The sequence below is a fragment of the Neoarius graeffei genome, chromosome 11, assembly GCF_027579695.1.
Source record: "Neoarius graeffei isolate fNeoGra1 chromosome 11, fNeoGra1.pri, whole genome shotgun sequence".
Taxonomy (NCBI): Eukaryota; Metazoa; Chordata; class Actinopteri; order Siluriformes; family Ariidae; genus Neoarius; species Neoarius graeffei.
Genome location: NC_083579.1, coordinates 79,925,040 through 79,944,217, shown reverse-complemented (window position 1 = coordinate 79,944,217; position 19,178 = coordinate 79,925,040). Strand labels below are relative to the sequence as shown.

Genomic DNA, 19,178 nt, shown 5'->3' with positions numbered 1-19,178 from the left:
GCTGTCTGAGGGATCGGAGATCACAGGTGTTCAGATTAGGCCCTTTACGCATTGAAATTCCTCCGGATTCCTTGAATCATTGAATGGTGATATGCACCATAAAGGGTGAAATATCCAAATCCCTTTGTATCTTTCTTTGAAGAACATTTGTTAACATTTCGATAATTTTCTCATACATTTGTTGACATTCTGGAGATCCTCAGGCCATCTTTACTCCTCAAAGACTCGGCCTTTCCCGGATACCGATTTTGTACCAAATCATGATGACAATCACCTGTTTCAAATCACATCATTATTTAAATTGTTTTCCCTCATTACTCGCCCTAAATTGCCCCGTCCCAACTTTTTTTGGAATGCGTTGCAGGACTGAAACTCGGGCATGGATGGATATTAACAAATTAAATGAAGTTGACCAACAAAACAGGAAATATCTTGGGTTCAGTCTGTCTGCAGTGAAAAACAAGTCGAAGTAAATTTAGAAAGCACTGCTTTTTATTTTTTAAAAAAATATTTATTTATTTATTTATTTGTATTTTCCATACCGTCCCAACTTTTTCTGTTTTGAGGTTGTACAAGGAAATATCATCTGTACCTATTGCCCTTAAGATTCAAGTTTTTGGATTGGGGGGAAACAAACCATGTATTAAAATGGAAACAAACCGAAGCTTATGCATACACAAACTTGAGTTGAAAGGCATGTTTTTTAAAAAAAGTAAATGTCAGAAATGGTTGAAGTCGTTGAGTGTGAGGAAGCCTGCAGGGCATAAACACGTTTAATAGGATGAGGTGATGAAGAAAAGCGCATATGGTTGTGAAATCCTGTTAAAGTCTGTGGAGGAGAAGCAGTGAGGAAATGATTCAGTGTGATTTAAATGAGTGTTATGTGAGCTGGCTGGAAGGAGAGTAAGAAACTTCGTGACATTGCAATGTGGAAGCGCGAGAGGAATTGGGGAAATATTGGGTGAGAAGGAAAGTCAGATGAAAGGAAACCAAATGAGACCAAATGAATCCAATAATGTATTATGTGGCACAATTATATGATCTAATCTCGCTGTATAATTCTGTGAGAGAGGGGTGTGCATGTGTGTTTTGGGTGTTTTTTGTCTCTTTAATTCGTACTGGGCGTCTTTACTCGTGTTTTTATTCTCTTCATATTTTCTTAATTTGGTGTGGGTTCTTTTCCCCTCTGTTCCTCCTTTCATGCTCATTGCACTTGTTGCTGTGGTGCAACTGCAGTTCTGCACATGTGCATGCGTGCACACCACACACACACACACACACACACACACACACACGACTATAAAGCTCTTTTTAAAATTATATGTAACTTTTGATGACTCAGCTTTTGAATCTTAAATAAATTTGTGTGTGTGTGTGATTTTTAGTATTCACTCAACTCACTGCTCTGTTTCAGCATCCTGCTAGATGAAGAAGGGCACATCAAACTCACAGGTACACACACACACACACACACACACACACACACACACACACACACACTCCATGTCATCCGATGCACATCTTTTCTTTTCACTTTTGGTGCCTTATTTATTACTTAATTTTTTTTTTTTATCATTTTCCTCTAAATGTCTTGCTGTTTGTGATATTGTATTAAAAACACTTCTGATTTAACTAAACACTCAGCATGTCCTTGAGAATTCTGTTCTTCACACTTGATGATCAACTGAATGAAGTTCTTGAACAGCCTTCAGAGAATGTGTAAGAGCCCGCCATTAAATTTGGCCAAAATAAATTTTCCAGAATTATTTGTACAAGTATCAGGCATGAGATTTTTCCGATTTTTGGCAGAATTCCGATTTTTAGACATCTATATGGGTCGCTCATGAGATCAGTGTAAATTCAATGAAAAAAGCTGGGGGGGTTGGTTGGTTGGTTCGGGTCTGCGATTAGGTCGTCAGCATTAATGTTCAGTCCTTGCAGTGTGTGTTTGAGACTGGCTGTGATTTTTAGCGGTTCACAGCCCCACAGAGAGCGTTTACGGTGTTTAAAGTGTTGACGTCACATTGCCGATTGATCAGTTGGGATATTTTTGAAATGTCAGGAGACTCCACAAATACATGTTACAATTAAAAACTGTTTCTGGCTTCAAGAGAGCTTCGCCCCGAGCCTCATTGGGGGCCTAGGCGGCCCCCAAACCCCCTGCCCATATTTTAAGGACGGGCCTTCGGTCCACTCGTGATTTTCAGATATTTTCTTTTTCTGCCAGTCTCACGCCTGAAGTACAGTGATGCTGCTATGATGATGTTTTGTTCATGGTCCAGTATTCAAGTGTGTTTGTGTAGTATAAACCAGGGGTGCTTAAACTTTTGCAGCCTGTTAGTACTTTCAATGAAATAAAAAAATCCTACGGACATCCTTTTTATTACTTCAAATTTATTTTATGTAAATTGATGCAGCCATTGATTGGTTTGCTTAAAACATACGGTACATGTCGAAATTTCATCCCATAAGCAGAACTTTTCCTGGTTTAATAAAAATCACAGAGTTGAGTTATTAAGCTTTAGATTAAACCCACTGAAGGTGAAGTGTGCAGTAAAATACAGTAATAATGACCAAATAATATTAAGTAATAGCTCTAACTATAACTTTGGTAGGCGGTAATAATAATTTAAAAAATGAAAAATAACAAAATAAAGGCTCTCTGGCTGTACCGTACATCACAGACCTGACTCTTACCCCTTTTCCACCAAATCAGTTCCAGGGCTGGTTCGGGGCTGGTGCTGGTTCACAACTCGTTCAACTTGCAAGCCAGCTGAGAACCAGTTTGCTTTTCCATAGCTCGTGGTGCTAAGGGGAGCCACGTCATTACGTCGCTGTATACGTCAGTTACGTCGCTACGTTTGCATAAACCTTGGTGCGAATATCGAAGCAAAAACAACACGGAAGAAGCAGCAGCAACAATAATAATAATGGATGACTTCGCGTTTGTACAGCTGCTGCTTCTCGGCGCTTAAAAATGGCGACCTTTCGCGGTCTTATTGTTGTTGGTCTTAACAACTCCGCCCCCCCCCCCCCCCCCGCTGACGTAAGCGGTTCTTTCCTCTGGCCCAGCAGAGAGTCGGTGCTAGCCTGGAACCGTTTTTTCTGGCCCCAGAGCCAGTTCTTTGTCAGTGGAAACAGAAAACCCGGTTCCAAACTAAGCACTGGCCCCGAACCAGCCCTGGAACTGCTTTGGTGGAAAAGGGGCATCAGACAACCAGCCATGGGTAGAAGTGATTGTCAGGACACACCTAGTTCTGAGTCATCTGTATATTCAGCACTGTGATGGTATTTCTGTTCACCCCGAGTTCACACCTCACACACAACTTTGTACTTCATCACTGAGACGTTTCACTGCTGTCTCGGTGCAGATTTCGGCTTGTGTAAGGAGTCCATAGACCATGAGAAGAAGGCCTACTCATTCTGTGGGACAGTGGAGTACATGGCTCCTGAGGTGGTGAACAGGCAGGGCCACATCCACAGCGCCGACTGGTGGTCGTTCGGGGTACTAATGGTATGCTGGCATTGTTCCATTTGTTCATATAACTGATGGTCCTCTTAAAAAAAAAAAAAGAAGTCAGAGGTGGGAAGAAATGAAGTACAAATACTTCTTTACTGTACTGAAGTGGGATTTTCAGGTATCTGTTCTTAACTCGAATATTTTTCAGACAACTTTTTTTACTTTTACTCTCCTACATTTAACACAAATATCTGTACTTTCTACATTTTCAAATCAGTAGGGAATTATCGATTATTTGCATCATTACGCACCTTTCAAACATCAAAACCGATTTCAACCTAAATGCACAGGACTATTCTTTGTTTGCAACCACGTGACCAAAACTACTTGCATCATTGACCGCCGCTATGTTGGAGGATATACAGTGTACGTATATACGCAGTGGTAAGAGTACAGACTGGAAGGTAAAGAGGAGTTACATTTAGAAGCTTGTAGTCGTTTCTCAAATCTGTTTTAAAAACAATCATTTTAACTGTTTCAAAAGACCGGCCTCGAACACACTATAGAACATATTTAGTTCTAAAAGAGCCCTCACCGGGCGAGGAGGCTGCAGGATTTGAGGTCGGGGATTGACATGAATCTTGTTCGATTCGCTCTGTGATTGTTAGGAAGGTTCTTTAATAATTTTGTGTTTCTTTCTGCGCCCTGTAAGCCGAGCATTCCGAGCTCCCGCTTTAGTAAGGCAAGGCAAGTTTATTTCTATAGCGCATTTCATACACAGTGGCAGTTCAATGTGCTTTACAGAGGTAAAGGCAAAACAGTAAACAATAAAAAATAAAATTACATAAAATAAAGGGGGAAGAAGAGAGAAAAATAAAAATATGAGAATTAAGCAATAGTAGAAATAAAGTAATAAAATGAAGTAAAAGTTCAGTAAAAAACAGCAGAATAAAATAGAATAAAAGTTAAGTAAAGTTTAAAACATGCAGAGACTGTAAAAGTTAAGTAAAGTTTAAAACATGTAAAGATGATGATATTAATCAGTTGGCAGAAAGCATCTGAGAACAGCTTGGTCTTTAGTCTAGATTTGAAGCTGCCAACAGCAGGAGCATTTTTAATGTCCTCTGGCAGTTGGTTCCATAGCTGCACTGCATAGTAGCTAAAAGCTGCTTCACCACACTTTGTTTTAACAACAGGTTTTACCAGTAAATTTTGCTGCTGCGATCTGGTAGATCTGATTGGGTTAGGCCGCTGCAACATATCAGAGAGGTAATTGGGCCCTGTACCATTTAGAGATTTGTACACCAGCAGCAATGCTTTAAAGTCAATTCTGTAGCTTACTGGAAGCCAGTGAAGGGACCTTAGAATTGGAGTAATGTGCTCTGTTCTTTTTGTTCGTGTGAGAACCCTCGCCGCTGCATTTTGAGCCAGCTGAAGTCGTACCATCTTTGATTTTGTTGTGACCCGTATTTTGGAATTCTTGAACGTAACAATCTCTCGAGCATCTCTTCTATAGTCAACGTGCGCTGCATGAGTTTGTGTAGATCCTCCAACATGGCCCACTTCCGGTTCAAAGCCTCATGCAGAATTATCTATGACATCACATGCAAACAAAGAATAACACTTGGAAAAGAAGACGCTGATTACACCAACCCAATCTGGCAACCCTGACTCTGAATCACAACATGAGCTGTGTTCAGATTCAGTAAACCGATGCGAATGGGTTTTCTTTGAGCTTTTTAAATTTAAAAAGTTTTTATGTAAATGTGCCAAATTGTTTGATTTAAACAGAATAGAATGCCTTTTGTCACTGTATGGTTTTTAACAATATAATGAAATTCAGAGTGTAACTCCAGTAATGTGCCATTAATACACACACACACACACACACACACACACACACACACACACACACACACACCACCCCCCAAATATATTGTATTATTCTATCTACATTCACTGGATATGAGCAATCATGCGCTCTGATTGGCTACTCTACTACTAGGATATCAGCTCATATACCCTGAGTAGAGAAAAACAAAATGGCGGAGCGTGTTGCTGAACCAGCCGAGGACGAAATAAAAACTCTACTCGAAAACAAAACCCCAAAAATACAAAAAAAGCAACAAAATATAGAATAAAAGTATTTGATGGCAAGAAGGTTTTTTTTTTTCTCAAGAATTATTGCATTTTTCACAAATTGCTCCTGTTATTCCGCCGGTTTGTTTACATTGTAAGCGGAAATTATTTTGTCAAAGGTTTTGTATAAAGTTTTTATTTATCGAATTTGCCAAAAAATAAAAATGCTCTGTTTCTCAAAACCCAGTGAATGTGGATAGAATAAGTTATTCCACTCAATCTCATCGTACATGGATTATAGACAACTCGGTGCTACGCGCCTCATCGCCCATCAGCTCATGTACGACTCGATTTCGTGGAATAACTGTTTTATTATATTGTATTGTATTAATATTACGTAAGGTTTGCTTCGCTTTGCACAGAAACAGCAGTAAAAATTGTCTAAATGCTAGTTTTTACATTGAGTACATTTCAAAGCCTGTACTTTTGCACCTTTACCTAAATAAAGAAGTTGAATCAGTACTTTTATCCAAGTCTTTTGTTATACAAGTATCTGTACTTCTAATTAAGTAAAGAATGTTTTGACTTCTGTGACTTCTGAAAGTTATCTAAGTAAAAGATGTGACAGTAAATGTGTGCGTTACAAGTTCTTACAAGAAATTGTATTGAAAACGTTTGAAAAATCAATAATGCTCTACTATAAAAGTCTTTCAGATTATTAATGTTGGTGTGTGTGTGTGTGTGTGTGTGTGTGTGTCCAGTTTGAGATGCTCACAGGATCTCTGCCGTTCCAAGGCAAGGACCGTAAGGAAACGATGAACCTCATCCTGAAGTAAGCAGAAATTTGAGTCTATGGTAGATCGCAAATGAACGGAGGCAGAATCCAGCTGCTGTGTGTTCGTAGTAAATCACGGAGGATATCTCAAGGTTTTCTTTCTTAAAGGACCAGAATCCATTAACATAGCATAAACACAACTGAATGACACCCTGATTTCTGAAACAATTGCATTACACTGAAAGTGAAAGCTCCGTCTCTGTTACACTGTGCAGAAACTGGATCCCTTCTCCCCTCTCCAAAGCTGCTTTGCCCCGCCCTAATCTTCTCTCCAAACTATTTAACAGTTATTCCACGAAATCGAGTCGGACATGAGCTGATGGGTGATGAGGTGCGTAGCACCGAGATTGAGTGGAATAACTGTTTTATTCTATCCGCAGTCACTGGATTTTGAGAAACAGAGCATTTTTATTTTTTGCAAATTCAATAAATAAAAACTTTATACAAAATGTCTGACAAAATCATTTCCGCTTAGAATGTAAACAAACCGACGAAAAGACGGGAGCAATTTGTGAAAAATGCAAAAATAATTCTTAAATAAGATGTTCTTACCGTCAAATACTTTTATTCCATATTTTCTTGCTTTTTTTATTTATTATTTGTGGTTTTGTTTCTGAGTAGAGTTTTTATTTCGCCCTCTGTTGGTTCAGCAACACGCTCCGCCATTTTGTTTTTCTCTACTCCCAGTATATGAGCTGATATCCTAGTAGTAGAGTAGCCAATCAGAGCGCGCAATTACTCATATCCAGTGAATGTGGAGAGAATAATATTCGTTATTCATCTGTTGCATTTTTTTTAATAAGTGCTTGATCTTCAGTCTTTCTTCTTTTAACAGAAAATCTAATCATCTCAGCATCAGAAATACACACACACACACACACACGCGCACACACACGCGCACACACACACGCACACACACAACACTTATATACACAAACAGCGCTAAAAGTGATCATGCTGTTACCCTGATGAGCATTAGGCCAAAAACTAGAACCAGTAATGTTTGAGTTTTTATTGTGATTGAATGCACATCTCGAGTAGTTCCACAGCTCTTTGAGTTCAGTCAGGTGTGTGTGTGTGTGTGTGTGTGTGCGCGCGCGAGCTGGAAAACCCTGAAATCTGAGCCAAGTTTCCACTACAGAAACTCTTACAGGAAGTGTTGTATTTTCTGGGCTGGAGTTTCAGGAACCTTTTGAGTTATTCATGAAGCAGGAACTATTAGAGTGGATCTTGGTGTACTGGTGCATTTGTTTTTGGCACATCAGTTCTGGTGAGATGGAGCCAAAGCTTGAAGCTGTGCTTCCTGTGTACAGATATGGTTTTAAAATGATGTTTGTGTATGAAAGTAATCCAGCACAGAACTGCAGGTCAGTCTCGCCCTGCTCCATACGGACTGTGTGCTGAATGCTGCAATTTAATTATTTTAAATTGTTTATTCTTCCTTTATATTTGTTTCTTGTTTTCTTATGTTTTCTCCTCCCCTTCCTGTGTGTGTGTGTGTGTGTGTGTGTGTGTGTGTGTGTGTGTGTGTGTGTGTGTGTGTGTGTAGGGCACGGTTAGGAATGCCCCAGTTTCTAAGTGCGGAAGCTCAGAGTTTGTTGAGAGCATTGTTCAAGAGGAACCCCACCAACAGACTAGGTAACACACACACACACACACACACACGTTTGTCTCACTGTCCTTCTGAGGATCTTCCTTTGACATAATTATTAGTGCAGTTGACTAATGCTGCGTCTGCACCTAAACCTAACCTCATTAATGAAAAGGGAATCTTTTGGCTCTGTCTGTCTATCCCTCCCTCCCTCCCTCCCTCCCCACAAGATCAAAATTGTCAGATTTTACTATCCTTGCGAGGACATTTGGTCCTCAGTAGTTTATGAAAACGTATACACACAGTCTCACTATCCCTGTGACCATATATGACAATTTACAGAACCCTTAACCGAACCCAATCCCCCCTTCTCCCCCCAGGAGTGCATTCTTCATTGCATCTCATTTGGTTTCTCCTTCAAGATGAGAGATCAAAGGTTGCCAGACATTTCCAAACTCCCAAAGCCTGTCTTTCAACATAAATCTAATTCTCTCTCGGTGAAGTGTCTGTTAATTCTGTCAGCCAGTGCTTCAGTGAGGGAACCTCTTTCTTTTTCCAAAATAGTCAGATAAGTTTTTTTGCAGTAACACCACCATATGTTCGGAGGCGCTGTTGGGCCACCTTGAGTTTCTTTAACTCCTCAGATCCTTCCAGAGTAATTAGAATGGGCTCAGGTTCAATCTGGACGTTTAAAATCTTGGAGAGAAAAACAAATATTTCAATCCAGTATTCTTGTAATTTGGGACACGGAGCATCACTATAGGCCAGGCTTGTAGTACTCGAGTCCGACTTGTGCCATGATTTTAAGGACTCGTGACTCGACTTGGACTTGGGCACTGATGATTCGGACTCGTAAACTGGAGACGAGGACTCCGATTTTTTTTTTCTTTATTTTCTGTAGCATGCCATAATAATTTGGCATAAGATATTTATATTTACATTAATTTTTGTATTAATTTCCTGTAAGAGTATCACACCTGCGCACCTTGGCGCGTGCATCAGATAGACTCTCACGGGCTCTGGACAGCACATGCACCAAGCGGACTCTGCACAGGATTAAGGCGCAGCATACACACACACACACACACACACACACACACTTCTCATAGATTCAAACACAGCACCTGTGTATACAATACATCACAGATTCATCGTTCTGGTGTGTGTGTGATTGCAGGCTCTGGGCCAGACGGTGCTGAGGAAATCAAACGTCACTGCTTCTTCTCAACCATTGACTGGAATGTGAGATTATGATTATTGATTTTCTGCTTATTAACAGCAATAAGACATAATCAGGTGGTTTTACATTCCCTGTGCTGTTAAAAATATTGATGAATTTGTACATTGATTATAAGAGCATGTAAACAGCGAGCGTAGATCAAACTGAATGAATGAATGAAACCTTAAACGATGATCAGGACCGTTTTGCTTATTTGTGAAGAAATAATTCAAGCTTCCAACAGCTTCCAGTTTTGTACAGACTGTATATCGTCACATCAGGAATGAAAGAGGACAGGGTGGGCTGTAGGGTCGGCTGGAATATATTAATACTCAGCATCCTGAAGTGTTTTATTCCCCTTATACCATAAGTTGTTTCATTAAATGAAGTGTGTCATAGCTTTTATCAGTTTATAGTTGTATTTAATGTTATGGAACGTCCATGAAGCAGGAAATTGTGTCTGTGTATCAGCTATAATGTGCTGCTGGGTTACTGACATATTAATGTCTGTCCTGTGTGTGTGTGTGTGTTTCAGAAACTCTTTCGTCAGGAGATCAAGCCACCATTTAAACCAGCCGTGGCTCGACCTGACGACACTTTCTACTTTGACTCAGAGTTCACTTCCCGCACCCCTAAAGGTGAGAGGTCAAATGTTAAGCTGACAGTTCCATCATTCTGTCGCTAAACGAACAGCTGATCACACTGAGGTGCTCGCTGAGCGCCCATATTTATTAGTTTGGTCCTGCGTTTCCTTTCCTTCGTATATAACATAACGTCTTTTCTTCTCACTTTCTTTCCGTTACTGTAGTCGCTCTTTCACGTTTCATTCACACACTCACGTCCTCCATTTTTCTCTCCTGTTTCAAATTTGTATCCCACAATGCCTTGCGTGAACGGGGAAAGCTCACCACGTGATGCATGATGTAGTATCTTGAATTGGGTCATGGTGAAGCAGGAAAAAATAGCAGAGAATTTAGGGCCACGTGACTTTAAACTCATTAATTGTTTTGTTAAAAGAAAAAAATAATAAAATTGGAAGACTGTGATTCAAATTCAGTAGCTTTTGGTCACTAAACAAAAATAATTGGGTGTCGGGAAAATTCTTTTCATCACAGCTGTAAAGCCTGTATAATCTTCTATTTGGTAATAAAGAGCTGTGAAGGAAGCTGTGCTTGCGAGTGAGAATGAAAGCAAGATTTCTACTCGCTCTGGTTTTTGAGTGTGTACTGAGTACTGTACTGAATGTATACAGTTAAACTGTGTGTGTGTGTGTGTGTGTTAGACTCCCCTGGTATTCCCCCGAGTGCTGGAGCTCATCAGCTCTTCCGTGGCTTCAGTTTTATAGCCACAACGCTGCTAGAGGAAGAGGGCACAGAAGAGTCAGCTCAGGCCCCTCCCCATCCTGTGGTTCAGGTGAGTGCTCTGTACAGTGGTGCTTGAAAGTTTGTGAACCCTTTAGAATTTCCTATATTGCTGCATAAATATGACCTAAAACATCATCAGATTTTCACACAAGTCCTAAAAGTAGATAAAGAGAACCCAGTTAAACAAATGAGACAAAAATATTATACTTGGTCATTTATTTATTAAGGAAAATGATCCAATATTACATATCTGTGAGTGGCAAAAGTATGTGACCCTTTGCTTTCAGTATCTGGTGTGACCCCCTTGTGCAGCAATAACTGCAACTAAACGTTTGCGGTAACTGTTGATCAGTCCTGCACACCGGCTTGGAGGAATTTTAGCCCGTTCCTCCGTACAGAACAGCTTCAACTCTGGGATGTTGGTGGGTTTCCTCGCATGAACTGCTCGCTTCAGGTCCTTCCACAACATTTCCATTGGATTAAGGTCAGGACTTTGACTTGGCCATTCCAAAACATTCACTTTATTCTTCTTTAACCATTCTTTGGTAGAACGACTTGTGTGCTTAGGGTCGTTGTCTTGCTGCATGACCCACCTTCTCTTGAGATTCAGTTCATGGACAGATGTCCTGACATTTTCCTTTAGAATTCGCTGGTATAATTCAGAATTCATTGTTCCATCAATGATGGCAAGCCGTCCTGGCCCAGATGCAGCAAACCAGGCCCAAACCATGATGCTACCACCACCATGTTTCACAGATGGGATAAGGTTCTTATGCTGGAATGCAGCGTTTTCCTTTCTCCAAACATAACGCTTCTCATTGAAACCAAAATGTTCTATTTTGGTTTCATCCGTCTACAAAACATTTTTCCAATAGCCTTCTGGATTGTCCATGTGATCTTTAGCAAACTGCAGACGAGCAGCAATGTTCTTTTTGGAGAGCAGTGGCTTTCTCCTTGCAACCCTGCCATGCACACCATTGTTGTTCAGTGTTCTCCTGATGGTGGACTCATGAACATTAACATTAGCCAATGTGAGAGAGGCCTTCAGTTGCTTAGAAGTTACCCTGGGGTCCTTTGTGACCTTGCCGACTATTACACGCCTTGCTCTTGAAGTGATCTTTGTTGGTCAGCCACTCCTGGGGAGGGTAACAGTGGTCTTGAATTTCCTCCATTTGTACACAATCTGTCTGACTGTGGATTGGTGGAGTCCAAACTCTTTAGAGATGGTTTTGTAACCTTTTCCAGCCTGATGAGCATCAACAACGCTTTTTCTGAGGTCCTCAGAAATCTCCTTTGTTCGTGCCATGATACACTTCCAAAACGTGTTGTGAAGATCAGACTTTGATAGATCCCTGTTCTTTAAATAAAACAGGGTGCCCACTCACACCTGATTGTCATCCCATTGATTGAAAACACCTGACTCTAATTTCACCTTCAAATTAACTGCTAATCCTAGAGGTTCACATACTTTTGCCACTGACAGATATGTAATATTGGATCATTTTCCTCAATAAATAAATGACCAAGTATAATATTTTTGTCTCATTTGTTTAACTGGATTCTCTTTATCTACTTTTAGGACTTGTGTGAAAATCTGATGATGTTTTAGATCATATTTATGCAGAAATATAGAAAATTCTAAAGGGTTCACAAACTTTCAAGCACCACTATGTGTCAATCATCTGCAAAACCCCACCTTCTCACTGTCCTTCTGCAGGGTTTCGAGTTCTAAGTTTTGAATTGCCTCGTTGTATGATTTGTTTCATCCAGATCATCTACATGATGGTCATAATTAATAAAATATAATTAGGATTGCTTTTCATCCATGAGAGGATAAATACCTGATACTCCCTATTAGTCAGACAGAACTGAAGAAGCCTTTCAGATGAGAGGTGAAACGTCTTCAAGAATCTTCAAGCAAGTCCAGTTGCTCTCTTTTACCACCCACAGAAATATAATAAAGCAAGTGAAACAGAAAAGAAAGTAAAGCAGCAGCTTGTTCTCTCAGTGGGATAAAATATACAGCACTGTCTAGAACAGCAAAGTGGACCAGCAGGGAAGATATTTATCATCGGCATGAAGTTACTGTCAGTTTCCACTAGATGTAGATGTTTGTACAGCAAAATGTTCATTTTCAGCTGCACTATGTGAGACTAGAAGGGCACTCGGAGTGCAGACCTCCTCCGAAGACAGCAGTCGATTCTCCTATGAAATGCAAATATGCAAACGCGACTACTTTATATGTCTGGATACATGTCCAAAATTATTATAATTTTTACTATGTGCCTACATGTGTATCCCAGAGGATTACTGGGACTCGTGAATGTGGATTACAGTATGGAGTCGTCATATTTCTACATTGGCTATGTTTCTCACTCTTGAACTTTGCCACCATGTACTGGATTTTAACTACCGTATTTTCTGGACTATAGAGCGCACCTGTATATAAGCCGCATCCGCTCTATTTTTAATAAAAAATTTAAAAAAAGATATACAAGCCGCACCGGGCTATAAGCCGCAGATATCTATGTTGAAAAATTAGATATTTACTGCATGTACAGAACGATTTTGTACTGTAAATGTACATGTATGTACCTGAACAGATTCTTTCCGAACAGTGCCTTTTAACACGGCAGCAACTTTGCTGATTAAAACGGAACAGAACCAAGAGAAAATAACCGGTATTTATTTACCTTCATTTCTCCTGTGTTTGAAACCACAAGTCACTTTAATCATCTTCGCTGGATTTGAAAATAATTACCAGTTAGTAATTTGTCGTGCGTGTTCTATCTGCTAAAGATCTGCTAATTCTTCTTTGCATTGATTTTTCGTCTATCTTATTTTTGATTCTACTGCCGGTTAGAGCGCCCCTAGCGGTGGAAGAAAAATCCACAGAATAGCTGCACCTTTGTATAAGCCGCATGGTTCAAAACCTAGGAAAAAAGTAGCGGCTTATAGTCCAGAAAATACGGTACGTCAAATGCTGCGTCTCGCAACGTTAGCGAAAGTAGAATTAATTTGTGGACCTGCCATGTGACTCGGATCCACAGCGAAATATAGTGGGCTCTTTCTTCGCCCATTCTTCACCCTTCCACCAAGTTTAATGAAAATTGGGTCAGTAGGTTTTATGCAATCCTGCGTAAACAAACCGAAAACCTAACCACCTGGAGAAGATAAACATCACTGGTTGAAACAGCAGATGTGGACCAGCAGGAAGCACATTTACCATGAGCATGAAGTTACTGTCAGTTTCCACTAGATGGAGATGTTTGTACAGGAAAATGTTCACTTTCTGTTGAACAATGCGAGGATGTTTCTGCTGTGTTTTAGAGAAACAGCAGAGAGTGTAATTCATGCTTGGTATAACGTCATGTTAATACTATTGATGATATCGCCCCCAGTCTGTCAGGCTTGGCAGACATACATCTTCCATCCTCACCCTGAGTACTGGCGTGCTGCAAGTCTGTGTGCTGAGCCCCTTCCTCTTTGCACTTTTCACCCACAAATCGAACATTATTGTTAACTTTGCGGATGATACAACGATCATTTTGCTTATATCCAACAACGATGAAGCTGCATACAGAGAGGAGGCTCAGAACCTGGCAACGTGGTGCGACACCAACAACCTGGTCTTGAACACCAAGAAGGCCAAAGAAATCATTGTGGACTTCAGAACCTCCAAAAAGACAGCACACAGCCCAGTAACCATCAGCGCAGAGGCTGTGGAGAGAGTCTCCAGCTTCAAGTTTCTGGGCGTGACCATTCCGGAGGTCCTCTCCTGCACTGATTAACACCTCAGTGGTAGTAGGCAAAGCACAACAACGACTCGACTTTCTGAGGAGTTTAAGGAGAGTCAACCTCCCCCAGAAGCTGCTGGTCAATTTCTATAGGTGCACCAAAGAAAGCATATTAACGAACTGTATGACCGCCCGGTACAGCAGCTGCACCAAAGCTGCCAGAAAAGCCCTACAGCGTGTTGTGAAAACAGCACAGGACATCGTTGGCATTCAGTTGCCATCTCTGGATCTGCTACACAACACTCGCTGCGTCAGAAGGGCCAAAAACATTATAAAAGACGTCACTCGCCCCACACATCGCTTGTTTAAGCTCCTCTCATCAGGCAGGCGCTACAGATCTATACGCACACGTACCAACAGACTTAAACAGTTTCCTTCCAACTGCAATTAGCTTATTGAACTCTGACCTCTCCACAGTCTGAGATATGACATGCAATACGTTGTTTTTCTATTCAATCCACAACCTGTACATATTGCTTTATTTCTATATCGTTTCTGTTAAGTGTATTTATGCTCATTTTATATGTTTTTATATATATAATTATTTACTTATCACATTTCTTAGCTCTCAGGTACTTGCTAGGTAAGGGTTGGGTTTTTTTGTTTTTGTCATAATATTTTTGCACCTTAGCTTTTTGCACCTTTGGGACCAGCACAAAAGAAATTTCATTGTGCCTTAACAATGATGATAAAGTACTTGAATCTCAAGCCTAGGTCACAACCGGACGTACGGTTTTTGGCATTTCCCAAATCGCTGCTTTTTTTTTTTTGTTCATGGAGAAAGACACACGTTGGCCGTAAGTTTGTCTTGCAACCTGAAAAAAAAATGTAAGCGCCCGTAGAGTTTGTTTGACAAGGCAAAGAACCTCTGTGGCCGGTCTGTGGCTCGAAAATCAGCACGTCACACGCGCGCCCTCCGTGCATTTCATGCGCACCCTCCGTGCGTTTCTTGCACGTAGACCGGCCGTAGGAGCAAGTACGGCCGGTTGTGACCAAGGTTTTAATACTGTGTGTGTGTGTGTGTGTGTGTGTGTGTGTGTGTGTGTGTGTGTGTGTGTGTGTGTGAGCAGCAGCTGCATGGTAAGAGCACTGTGTTCAGCGATGGCTACGTACTAAAGGAGGATATCGGGATGGGGTCTTTCTCTGTGTGCAAGCGCTGCATCCATAAAGCCACCAACACGGAATATGCAGTCAAGGTCTGTCCCCAACACACACACACACACACACACACACACACTGACTGTTGGGGCAGGGGCCTGCCAGGATGTTAATAGATGATTGAGAACATTATCGATGATCATGAGTACTCACTGTGATTTGTGCTGCTGAAGGTCATCGATAAAACAAACACCGATCCTACAGAAGAGATTGAGATTCTGTTACGGTACGGCCAACATCCCAACATCATCACACTCAAAGACGTAAGTGTGAACAAACCGTTCCCTTTAAAGCTTCACCACAACAAAATAATGATTCCATCATACAGAGTGGAATTACAGTGCTGAGCGTAAATGAGTACACCCCCTTTGAAAAGTAACATTTTAAACAATATCTCAATGAACACAAACAATTTCCAAAATGTTGACAAGACAAAGTTTAATATAACATCTGTTTAACTTATAACGTGAAAGTAAGGTTAATAATATAACTTAGATTACACATTTTTCAGTTTTACTCAAATTAGGGTGGTGCAAAAATGAGTACACCCCACAACAAAAACTACTACATCTAGTACTTTGTATGGCCTCCATGATTTTTAATGACAGCACCAAGTCTTCTAGGCATGGAATGAACAAGTTGGCGACATTTTGCAACATCAATCTTTTTCCATTCTTCAACAACGACCTCTTTTAGTGACTGGATGCTGGATGGAGAGTGATGCTCAACTTGTCTCTTCAGAATTCCCCATAGGTGTTCGATTGGGTTCAGATCAGGAGACATACGTGGCCACTGAATCACTTTCACCCTAGCCTGGGAAATCCCATGCTGCTTTGCACAATCGTTCCGATCTGAAAAGACAGCATGGAAACTATGGTCTAAAGGCTTGCCTGAGTTAGGGAGCCAATCAGAGAGTGGGGAGGGGTGGAAAGACGGTGACGCGTACTACTCAACAAACGGAAGCTTGTAGTTTATTTGGGACTCCTAACAGCGCTAACCTCTCGGATATGCTCGTTGTTTTTTTGGTCAAAAACATGTCTGTTGAATGTCCAAATACGGAGGGTCCAGCTTCTCTCGTATTTGTCTTGCACAAACGGCAGTAATCGTTCGGTGCCATTGTTTTCCTATTTTTGTTTTGCCTTCTCTTTCTCTTTCCTTCTCTTCTTCGCCTCTTCGTCGCTCTAACTACGTCACCAGGTACAACTGCCATGATTGGCCATGGGCTACGTATACGCCAAATGATAGACATTCACAACGTCCAATAAACGGCCGTTGACAATCGTAAACCACACCTCCCCTACGAGAAATTCAATAGGCGGATTCCAGACCATATTTCACTTGTGATATGGTCTGGTGTTAACCAGGCTACTTTCACCCTGTTGTTCTTCAGAAATCCAACAGTGGCCTTAGATGTGTGTTCACTCATGTTGGAAAAGTGCACAACAACCAAGGGCACGGAGTGATGGTAGCATCTTCTCTTTCAGTATAGAGCAATACATCTGTGAATTCATGATGCCATCAATGAAATGCGGCTCCCCGACACCAGCAGCACTCATGCAGCCCCACATAAGGACACTGCCACCACCATGTTTCACTGTAGGCACCAGGCATTTTTCTTTGTATTCCTCACCTTTGTGACGCCATACAGTTTTGAAGCCATCGGTTCCAAAAACATTTATCTTGATCTCATCACTCCAGAGTATAGAGTCCCAGTAGTCTTCATCTTTGTCAGCATGGGCCCTGGCAAAATCTAGGCGGGCTTTTTTGTGCCTGGGCTTTAGGAGAGGCTTCTTTCGTGGACGGCATCCATGCATGCCATTCCTCTGCAGCATATGCCATATTGTGTCACGGGAAATAGTCACCCCAGTTTGGCTTTCTACTTCTTTAGATAACTGCAGTGAGCTTGCATGCTGATTTTCTTCAACCCTTCTCATCAGAAGACGCTCCTGTCGAGGTGTTAACTTCCGTGGACGACCTGGACGTCTCTGTGAGATGGTTGCAGTTCCATCTTTCTTAAATTTTTGTACCACTTTTGCTACAGTATTCTGACTGATAAGTAAAGCTTTGCTGATCTTCTTGTAGCCTTCACCTTTGTGGTGTAAAGAAATGATTTTCTTTGGGGAATTCTGAAGAGACAAGTTGAGCATCACTCTCCATCCAGCATCCAGTCACTAAAAGAGGTCGTTGTTGAAGAATAGAAAAAGATTGATGTTGCAAAATGTCGCCAACTTGTTCATTCCATGCCTAGAAGACTTGGTGCTGTCATTAAAAATCATGGAGGCCATACAAAGTACTAGATGTAGTAGTTTTTGTTGTGGGGTGTACTCATTTTTGCACCACCCTAATTTGAGTAAAACTGAAAAATGTGTAATCTAAGTTATATTATTAATCTTACTTTCACGTTATAAGTTAAACAGATGTTCTATTAAACTTTGTCTGGTCAACATTTTGGAAATTGTTTGTGTTCATTGAGAGAGTGTTTAAATGTTACTTTTCAAAGGGGGTGCACTCATTTACGCTCAGCACTGTATATCTTGCACCTGGTTTGCGTGTGATTATATTTAAGAGTCTGTAAAGCTAATGTAATAATGCAGTGTATCTACTAATGTAGTTTTAGATTGTAAAGAGCTGTGTATACAAATTGCATGAGTCAGTCAGGTGCGTGTGTGTGTTTGCATGTGCAGGTGTACGATAACGGGAAGCTGGTTTTCATGGTGACTGAGCTGATGCGAGGCGGTGAGCTGCTTGATCGAATCCTCAAGCAGAAGTTCTTTTCCGAGAGAGAAGCCAGTGCCGTGCTGTACACCATCACCAAGACCGTGGAGTATCTGCACACTCAGGGGGTTAGAACACACACACACACACACACACACACACACACACACACACCTTGAGTACACACATCATTAGCTCATCTGTCCATAAGGCCGATGAGCTGTTGCCATGGCGAGGCGTCCATCATCCACAATTCAGTTAAATCGTATCTCCTCCGTCAGTTCTCCACGGATTTCCGTTCCAGTTGTTTTGTTTGAAAGAGCTCATCACTCCACAAAACTTGTTTGTTTGGTTTTTTTTCAGATGTTTTGCTAACGAGTTACTAATTAGGCCAAATTAACGAATTTTCCAGGCCTCTCACTATAATTGTATCTCCTCTCTGATTTCTCATCCGAATCCAGTTCTGATCGATGTTTTGGGTCGATCTTCACTTCAGGAACAAAACTTCGTCATTTGTTTGTTGATTTTCTTGTAAACGAGGGATTTCAGTTCTGATTGCTTCATTTGAAAGAACTCGGCCTTCTGTACAACACTCGGTCATTGTATTGTCAATTTTTTGCTAACAAATTAGTCATTAGGTCACTTAACACATTTTCTTCTGGCTAGAATTGTATCTTCTCTCATTTATCATGCGAATTCAGTTCTGACGGATGTTTTGGGTCGATCTTCCCTCGGGGAACAAAAGTTAGCCCTTTGTTGATGTTCCTGTTGTAAACAGTTAGTAGTGGAGGTCGGTCCTCTCTCTCTCTCACATCGTCACATTTCAGTTCTGTTTGATGTTTTGGTCGTCAGGGTCGTTTTGATGGCAGGCCAGTTCTGGTTTGTGTTAACTCGGTACTTGTTTTCAAAGTTCATTCAACGACCTGAGAAATTACAAACACACAATGACATTCAGGTGAT

The 19,178-nt window shown here is 41.0% G+C and overlaps 1 protein-coding gene across 4 annotated transcripts in view; it reads left to right on the top strand.

The window, feature by feature from the left end:
* rps6ka1 (ribosomal protein S6 kinase a, polypeptide 1) overlaps nucleotides 1-19,178 on the top strand; it is a 195,540-nt gene that overhangs the window by 166,926 nt on the left and 9,436 nt on the right. For all 4 annotated transcript variants that reach the window (XM_060934764.1, XM_060934765.1, XM_060934766.1 and 1 more), the window contains 10 exons: nucleotides 1,415-1,452; nucleotides 3,372-3,514; nucleotides 6,301-6,371; nucleotides 7,924-8,012; nucleotides 9,143-9,207; nucleotides 9,720-9,822; nucleotides 10,467-10,597; nucleotides 15,416-15,541; nucleotides 15,677-15,766; nucleotides 18,188-18,346. In XM_060934764.1, the coding sequence (XP_060790747.1) occupies nucleotides 1,415-1,452; nucleotides 3,372-3,514; nucleotides 6,301-6,371; nucleotides 7,924-8,012; nucleotides 9,143-9,207; nucleotides 9,720-9,822; nucleotides 10,467-10,597; nucleotides 15,416-15,541; nucleotides 15,677-15,766; nucleotides 18,188-18,346 (1,015 nt within the window). The remainder of the gene's footprint in view (nucleotides 1-1,414; nucleotides 1,453-3,371; nucleotides 3,515-6,300; nucleotides 6,372-7,923; nucleotides 8,013-9,142; nucleotides 9,208-9,719; nucleotides 9,823-10,466; nucleotides 10,598-15,415; nucleotides 15,542-15,676; nucleotides 15,767-18,187; nucleotides 18,347-19,178) is intronic.